This window comes from Misgurnus anguillicaudatus, chromosome 11, assembly GCF_027580225.2.
Source record: "Misgurnus anguillicaudatus chromosome 11, ASM2758022v2, whole genome shotgun sequence".
Taxonomy (NCBI): Eukaryota; Metazoa; Chordata; class Actinopteri; order Cypriniformes; family Cobitidae; genus Misgurnus; species Misgurnus anguillicaudatus.
This window is the reverse complement of record NC_073347.2, coordinates 14,591,390-14,600,765: the sequence shown is the minus strand read 5'-3', so window position 1 is coordinate 14,600,765 and position 9,376 is coordinate 14,591,390. Positions and strand designations below refer to the sequence as shown.

The 9,376-nt window shown below is 35.9% G+C and overlaps 1 protein-coding gene across 1 annotated transcript; it reads left to right on the top strand.

The window, feature by feature from the left end:
• Positions 1-4,381: 4,381 nt before the first annotated feature.
• Positions 4,382-5,880, top strand: cfd (complement factor D (adipsin)). The gene is made up of 5 exons (XM_055170258.2): positions 4,382-4,520; positions 4,685-4,829; positions 4,954-5,098; positions 5,268-5,528; positions 5,614-5,880. Exons 1-5 carry the CDS (start codon positions 4,463-4,465, stop codon positions 5,761-5,763), a joined length of 759 nt encoding a protein of 252 aa, XP_055026233.2. The 5' UTR covers positions 4,382-4,462; the 3' UTR covers positions 5,764-5,880.
• The last annotated feature ends 3,496 nt before the right edge of the window (positions 5,881-9,376 follow it).

The window sequence follows — 9,376 nt, the reverse complement described above, 5'->3', positions numbered from 1 at the left end:
TAAAAGTGGAGGAGTTTGTTTTGGATGACATGTACACATTTGTGTACAGTTTTTAGGCTGTGAAGATATACTGAGAACTACAGCTGAAAAATATATAATTTAGTCTATTAGACCAATCACTTCTTTAATCTTATCGCCCTCATCCCCCCCCCCCACACACACAGAAAACTTTATGCTATTTTTGATTTTCAAAAAAGTAATTCTGTTTGATTTATAAACAAAATAATTCTGTCCCATCCATGACGATTTCAGGAGATCAGTCGAACCCCAGAGCTTCAGAATTAAGGATTTTGGAAATATCTCCTAAATTCCCTTAGTTCCTCATAATCTGTTGGATTATACCCTCACTAACAGAATGTAGTCTCAGATTAGCTCCTGTGACAGACAGAGTTCGGTCATGACCTTGTAGCCTGACCTTCTCGTGACCATTTCACAGCAGGTACAATTTTACCACATTTAGATATGCACTGTCAGACAAAAGGTGCAAATTTTTACTTTTTTTGTCACTGGGGTGGTACCCTCAAAGGTACCTTTTTGTACCTTTATTGGTATTCAACACATTGAAATGTTGTACTTCTTGGGGTACAATATTATAACGTAAGGACCCTTAAGGAACAATTTTGTACCAGTAAAATTTTAGTTAAACCTTTAAAGGTACACATAAGATCCTTAAGATACAGTAATGTACCCCAAAAGGTACAAAATTGGATTATGTTGTGTATACCCGTAAAGGTAAAAAATAGGGCTGGGTATCGATTCAGATGTTCCGGATCGATTCGATTTCGATTCTCAATTCGATTAGGGACCGATTTCTATACACGATTCTCGCTTCAACTCAGATTTAATACAAATACTTTATTTATAAAAAAACCTGTGAACATAAGTTTACAAGTGGGTTATTAATAAAAAGAAATTAAGAGCCACCAACCTGTATATTACACTTTTTTATTTTAGGTACACTTGGGTACATTAAGGGTGTTTTCACATATAGTTCATTTTAAAAGAACCAAACCCAGTTCACTTAAAGTGAACCAGAAAAGGAACTAGCTGAATGTGACCTCAGTCCTTTTGGTGTTCACAATATAGTGGACTCAAAAGAGGACCCAGTTCTTTTTTGGTCCTCTTCAGAACTGAAGTGATCTCAGACCTTTTCTTGTTCACATCACAACTTCATAAGAACTCAGATCCCAGCTTTCTGTGCAGCAGTTGATTTTGATACAATGTCCAAACGACATGCAAAGCGGACCGGGACCTCATTGATTTCACATATCAAAAAGAAATCGAACCACAAAAGAACCCAAAAGCGAAGGGGGTCTGAGTTCGGTTCACTTCTGGGTCCTTTTAAGGGGGTCTGAGATCATTGGTTTGTTCACATATACACCCTGAACTGATCTGAGAGCGCTTGGAGGGCTCAAATGAACTAGGTGTGAAAACACCCTAAAACAGAACCCATCTCTAATTTTCAAATGCATACAATTATCTTAAATACAATAACATTTTGATGCAAGATGAAAAATCTATGCTGAAAAAAGTAAATACAGTGGCATTCCTTGATCAAACAGGATCAGGTTATTTCATAAAAAAAAATCGATTCGTGGCCTTTGAGAATCGATTTTTAATTGACCACGTTTAAAAAACGATTAATCGAAAAATAGATTTTTTTTGTTTTGCCCAGGCCTAGTAAAAAACGGTATTTTGGGGTACCACCACAGCGGCAGAAAAGGTACAGTTTAAAATAAAATTCTGACAGTGTAAGAAATCCTCTCATTTTGATATTTCTCTGTATTTCATATGTCAGGTATCCATTGAATTAGAAAGTCATGTGAAATGACATTCAGGGAGATGAATGAAAAAGAGATAAATTAATTTGAATATCAAATTAGATAAATACATTTGTATATGTTTTGGGGGATATAGGAGGGGGTGAGATAAAGAGGAAAACCTATTTCCTATCCATTAGATGTGTTAAAAGAGGAGAGTGGCCTCTAGGGACAAAAGAGGAAGAGGTAACCCCATACCACACACACACACACACACACACACACACACACACACACACACAGAAGCTTTATTCACCTTTTACATTTTGACAATTTATGTGCCATTCAAACGGCGTGGACCAAACGCAAACAATTTTAGCTGAATTTGTAGTTTAATTAAGCAGATGGATGGAGTTGTAACAGGAATTTTTCATCAGACAATTTAGTCTGTATTGTCAAAACACAAGTTACACTCAAGAGTTTAAGAACAATAGCATAAATCCAGTGTGAATGATAATAAAACATTTTTAGTAAATGAGGTTAGCAATAAACTCCATTGAATTGCTTATAAAGTGTGACTGGATGAGCATCTCTCTCTTCTCCTCTGGGCAAGTAGACACTTCCTTCTGTCAATCACACTTGTGCAAACCACACAATACAGATCGACCTCTGACCCTCAGCAAAAAATAGGGTCAAGTCACTCTACTCACTCTTTTAGACAATGGATACAAAAAGTGCAGCTTAATCCCACTTGCTGTTTGTTTTTTATTTACAAGTTATTGATTTTTTATTTTTTTTAAGTACAGTTTCATCTATTATTATATACACACATTTTTTATTAGTTAATTGTTGCTGTATTTGCAGTCCTCTGAATGTTTGTAATATTTAAAACAGTGTGTAGCTCTGGACAGCCACTGATTGCTTCATATGCAGTCTCTGCCGCCCCCTGTGGGCTTTATATGACAATGCACAGCACAGACCCCTTCAAGGTTTGTAAACGTTGAATGACTATCGGGTGCGCGCGCAGCATGGGGTCAAACTGTTCATACCATTAAGGCTTTGAAGTTTAATCTAACAGGGCTGAAAAATGCTGACTTACCTGAAATGAAGTGAGCACTACAAACACAAGCCTCTTTGCATTGTCCCAGTCTGCATGTTTAATTGCTTGCAGCCGCATGTTGTATTTTTTGTTTTTGAGATTCTGCAGGAATCCCGAAAAACTTAACGGCAGGCCTGGTGCGATTTTCAAAGCCCACGACGCAAGTAGGCATTTTTGACGATACCAAATAATACGCAACTCAATCTGCTGTAATGGCTTTTCTGACCCCGACATGCGCAGTGGGAACTGCCTGTGACGTGAACCGTAAAGGGGTCAAGGCACCAGAATACATGAAAATGGTATATTCCAGAAAAAAATGGGAGGGGGCATTTGTGCACTATTGAAGCGCTGAGATGCGTATTTCTGGGAACAGGGGTAAGATATTTCTTGTGCTTAAATATTTAAATTGTTAAGGCTTAAAGCATATAAAAGCAAGTTTAATTAGAAACAATCCATGGTGCTTCTCAAAGCAACGTTATCAAAACTTTAAAATTCAGAAAGAAAAACGTCTGGAAGTTCAGGGTCACTTAACAAAATTAACTTGACCATGATCTGAAGGCATGTTTATGTGACTGCAATGTAGACAAACATTATTGTCCAAAAATATTAGCTTCTTTTAATACAAAACTAACATTTTATTTAATAAAGGTTAACATAAAGATTTAGAAACCCTAAAAATCCTTCAATGCTTTTAATTATTTATTGTAAATCACAGTATTTCAAATGCGGCTTACAATCACTAGGCTGATCTGGGCCACATACCTCCATACACAACTGGTCCAAATGTTATCCGCCATCATGGATCCAGTGCCCACATTGCCACACCTGGCCCATACTTGGCTGACATGTTGCATGCCATTGCCGGCCCGACAGCACACCAACAGTGGCATCATGAGGCCACATTCAGGCGGAGTCCGTCTGCTATGTGGGATTTTCTAATAATTATTCAATTTATACCACAGTTACCACAAACATTACTCTGGTGGTTATTTTAAGACATATGACAGGATATGTGTGTGTTTTACAGAAAAATAATCAATATCTGTGGAAAATTTCTGAACCAATCAGAATAAAGCATTCAACAGGCCCGTGGATAAATACATACAAATTACAAAAAAAAATACAAAAGCATTTAAAATATAATTTAAATACGGATTTTAAATACATAAAATATTGCCCATCCCTGAGTCCAAATGCATGTGCAAATCATTATTTTGTTCTTTCTTTTTCTTTCTTTCACTTTCACTCTTTACAAACTCTTATGGTCTTCATCTATCTGTTTATGTTTGAGCACAACAAACGACATAATGAAAGCATTTGGACAAACCAAACTAAACAATCTGATACAAACCAGATGTTTGTTGAACCGAAAGAAAGGTAAAGATAAGTGGACAGAAAGATTTATGACTTGTTTCTGTTTTTCATCCCTGATGTGGGATGGGGGAAAAATGCATTATTTCAACACACAGTCTCTCTCTCTCCTTGCCTCTCTCTCTCTCTCTCTCTCTCTCTCTCTCTCTCTCTCCCTTTTGGGCATTATATAAAGCTCGGCAGCACTCAGTGGTCTCCATTGTTAGAAGCAGACAGACAGTGAACAGTCACTATGAATCAGATAAACGTGATATTTGTCTTAGCTCTGCTCTGTGCAGCATCTTTACCTGGTGAGTAATATAGTAAAGTTGCAGTATTTTGTTTATTATGTATTGCATATGCCTTTGTACATATCTTTTGCATGTCTATTTAACCTCTGTTACATTCTGACAGGTTTTCCTTATGTTGTTAAGCTTTACTCAACATTATTTTAATATGTTGTGGATATGTGTAGGTGAATGCATCACGGGCGGAAAGGAGGCTGCGCCAAACTCTCGACCTTACATGGCTTCACTTCAGTGGAATGAAAAACATGAGTGCGGTGGGTTTCTGATCTCCGATCAGTGGGTCATGAGTGCAGCACACTGCTTTAGGAACGGGTACGTAAAATAACCCCTTCTGACTGACAGCAGTTACAATTAAAGTTAAAAAACAATCACAAATTCGCTCTGGCTGTTTGAAGATACTAAAATTAATGCAAATTAATTTTCTTGCTTGCTACAGGAAGGAATCAGGAGTTAAAGTTGTGTTGGGTGCTCACTCGCTGTCCAAAGCCGAGGACACTAAGCAATCATTTGATGTCTCTGCTGTTTACAACCATCCAGACTTCAGCATAAGTAACTATGACAATGACATTGCCCTGCTCAAGGTATGTCTTAAACCCTGTTGCATGTATTTAAAGCATAATAATATCAGTGTACTCTAACAATAGACTGTAAAAAAGGTTTACACATCCTTACCTGCAACTGTAAGAGTGCATTCGCTGTTTTCTACAGAGACTGTCAGAATGATGAATGATATATTTTTGTTACTGACAGCTGGAAAGTCCAATCACAGAGAGTTATGCAGTGAAACCAGTGAAATTCCAACGGGAAGGAGGGGTCGATCCTGAGGAGGGGTCTGACGTGGATACAGCTGGGTGGGGCTCCTTGAATAACTTGGGAGGTCGACCAGATAAATTGCAAGAGCTCACTATCACAGTCATGGAAAGATGGCTCTGTGGTCGCGGTGACTACTATGGAGCCAAGTTCACAAACAACATGCTCTGTGCTGCAAAAAGACAAAAGGACACTTGTGATGTAAGTTTATTTACTACAAAGGTTTATGTAGCACTTAATCGCTCAAATACACATTTCATGAACTCTTTGTCTTCATGTCCAATAGGGCGATTCTGGAGGTCCTCTGTTATACAAGGGTGTTGCTGTTGGGATAACCTCAAATGGAGGGAAAAAATGTGGCTCCAGCAAAAAGCCTGGACTTTACACTCTCATCTCTCACTACACCCAGTGGATTGATCGTACCACAACGCAATAAGAGAGAAAAGATTTTGTGGAAAAGGAATTCTTTGCATATTATAGTGCATATCATTTTTTATAGCTTCAGCACATCTTTTGTATTTTTACATTTTAATAAAATCTTTATTCACCTCTATGAACGTGTGTTGTTTTCAGTTGTTTGTTTATTTTCTCTCTAAATAAAATGCAATCAACATCACTATAAACCAATGAAATATAAAAATAAAAAAATGCATAAGGTGTAAATAGTTAAAGGGATAGTTTACCCCCAAATTAAAAAGGGCAAACATTTTAGACACCGTTTTTCCAACCTAGCCTAGGTGTATATGTTCTGGCTCTTTTTAGCTTTATAATGACATTGGATAGTGCCCCATCTTTTAAAGCTCCAAAAAAGTGTCCATCCATCAAAAACATTTCTATACAGTTAATAAATGTTTTCTTTTGTGCCCCAATTCGCATTTTGGGGGGAACTATTCTATTCATTTAATCAAATTTTCATGTTGCAAGGCAACATATGGTATAAATTGTGTAAACTTCATAGTAAGGATAAAATAAATACTTTATATTAATATTGGGCCAAGAATTAATTTCAAAATGTCTCCACTTAGCTTTGCTTAACATATTACTTGTAAATATAGGTTTTTGTACTATGCTTAAATAGATCTTTAGTGGGTATTTTGCTTATGCCTCAGGATCAAGTCTGGCATAAGCTCAGAAGCAAAACAAAATAACTTTTACTTATCAACTTTTACTTAGCATAAAAATAAAATTTTAAAGAATGCAGGTTTTTTAATGAAACACATTAAGACTTCTCTGTGTGGTTAACATACAACATATTTCAACAGTTTCTGGCAGTTTAACGTGCAGTTACGTTTGTTGACTTGTTTTATCATGTTGCAATGCTAAACTATGTGTTATGTAATAATTGTTAAGAGCTTCATTAAATCTGAGTCTTGAAATACCATTTCATGCCTAGTAATATCATAACGTTTGTACATTTAGCCTGACGGTTGTATCTAACGGCATCTGTCCACAAGTTTTAACAGTCTGCTCAACATCCACTGATGTTGCAATATCTGCAAACTGTGGGTGGAATAGTTCATGTCGTTTTTTAAGAAAAACTTTAGTTTAAACAACATGTAAATCTTAAGCTTTTGGACGCCAGATAATAGCTCCTTGACCTGGGAATAATTAACAGAAATTTCCATTGTTTGTGTGCAAAATTTATTTCAATGCCAGCAAACCATTTCCAGTAAGCTGTTATGGCACATGGCCATAGCTTGTGCTAGCGGGTGAACAGGTAAAATGTTACAGTAATGAGCCTAAATGTCAAATAAATCAGATTCACAGATCTTATGTAATGGTCCAGAAGTTTATTGGGGCCTTAAGGCTGTCAGTCCCAAAACTTCTACAGTCATGCAATTTTGGAACAAAATATAGGAGTGAGTAATGATGACAGAATTTTTAAGGAGAATGTCTGACTTGTCTGTTACTTGTTCACATTTGTTCATGGTTCAGTACACAGTTTGCGAAATGAAGTCATATCCCTCCTGCTGTGTTTGGTTCTTTTCTAGTATTCTTCATGTGAGAGTAAACTAAGTATGACTCTAGACATGACCCAAAAATCTATCAATGGGGTATGAGCACAGAAAGGAAATATTAGTACACACACAAATTCAGATGTGTTCTCATAAAAGTTACTTTTCCTAAATAAAATTAATGTTTAAAGAGATAGTTCACCCAAAAATGAAAAGTATGTCTTAATTTACTTGCCCTTATTTTGTACTAGGCCTGTATGACATTTATTTTTCTGATGAACACAGAAGATGACATTTTGATAAATGATGATAAGCACCCAGTTGGTGAAAACCATTGACTTCCACCATAGGAAAAACAAATATATGGAATTTAATGGGGACCAACTCTGCACTTACCATATTTTATTAAAATATCTTCATCATCATTGATCACAATACTTTCATAGTATTTGTTTATTCTATATGGATTTGGTTTTCACCAGCTGTGTGCTTATCTTCTTCCAATATTTCTTCTTTTGTGTTTATCAGAAAAAAGAAATGTATACAGATATAAAACAACAGGGTAAATGATGACAAAATATTCATTTTGGAGTGAACTTTTATACATTTACATTCCATTGCATCTCCTTAATTGTGCAATCCATGCATTACTGTATTGTACTGTATAACTTATGATGTGCAATATCTGATTCCACTGTTCAACTAATATCAAATACTTATGCAGTACATAACTGTCTATTTTGCAATAACTATTTATATGATGTGCAGTAATTTGCAATAAGATTCTACTGTGTAATACCAATAGCACAAGTATTAAGTGTGCAATATTTAATACTTCATCATGACTCTTGTACTTTATTTACACCGCCATAACATACTTTTTTGTTTAGTGTGTGTTGTTTTAAATAAATGTATTTATACTTGTTTATTTATTTAGTTGTATGTTTAGCTTGCACTAACTATGTGACTGCACCATAAGGACATATAGTCAATAATGTCAATAGTCACAATAAAGTATCTTGAATCTTGAATATGGGTCTTATGCATGCCAGGCCTGCCCTAACATCCAGTCTAATCCTGATTGACAGTCATGTGGGCATGGCATGAGACATTATGGAAAAAATTACATTCCTACTTGCAACCAGCCAATATTGTCCTCAAAGGACATGGAGCTTGAAAGTGTTGTATATGCAATGAATATATACCATACAACACCCATCTAGGTCCCATTTTCATATTATGCATACTCTAAATTTACAATTAAAGGTAAAGTGTAAGTGCTTACAGTTAATTCCTGCAAATAATTAAAGGCATTAGCTTAAAGTGCTATGCAACAGGTTTATTACACCTCTCATATTGCATTGCAGTTTACAGTATGGCACTGTATGATATACAGCAGAATACTGCTCAGATTTCACTGTAAAATTACATAAAAGTTTATGTAAGCTGCTAACAATCATTTAACACTGACCACAAAACTGGTAAAAAGCAGGTACTGTATACCAACACATTGAGATGAAACAGTATAACAGTTCTCATACAAGGAAGTCAAATCCTCAGGGTCAAGAGTTGGAATGCTGTCCAGTGGCAGTGTTCCAGTTTCCTGATAGTTAAAATTACTCAGTGTTGGGGAAGCATATGGTACAGTGTTTTTGTTAGTATTGTGCAGTATAGTGGAAGTCATGTTTTTTTAATCATTTCTTTTACCGGACACAATCTAAATTAATATTTTAACCACCAAAAGATTCCTGTGCCAGTTTAATTTACTCTAAAAACTTAAACAGGATAATAGTTGTGGGCCTGGGGACCTGCCTGTGTTTGTTGGATTGTCTTTGGCAGGAAATCTTAACAAACTGTCTGCCAACTTTTTATCTAAATGTTATCACGTGCACGTAATCTCCCACAGTTCCTGTTTATCTATTTTTACTGGTCTTAGACCTCAGAAATAAGTAGGCTTGATAATACATTGATACTGTGTTGTAAAACATTGTTTTCATCTCATAGTCTTAGGCTTTCTCCATGATTGGGATACAAGACATTTTGCAAACTTTATTATAGAAAAGAGTTTAAAAAAATACCATGCAAAGATCTCCA

What these genes read in the sequence shown, in the direction of transcription:
- cfd (XM_055170258.2), top strand. Translation starts at nt 4,463, where the DNA reads ATGAATCAGATAAACGTGATATTTGTCTTAGCTCTGCTCTGTGCAGCA. An exon ending in GCACACTGCTTTAGGAACGG is followed by an intron (nt 4,830 to 4,953) that starts GTACGTAAAATA and finishes TGCTTGCTACAG; the next exon opens with GAAGGAATCAGGAGTTAAAG. An exon ending in GACAAAAGGACACTTGTGAT is followed by an intron (nt 5,529 to 5,613) that starts GTAAGTTTATTT and finishes CATGTCCAATAG; the next exon opens with GGCGATTCTGGAGGTCCTCT.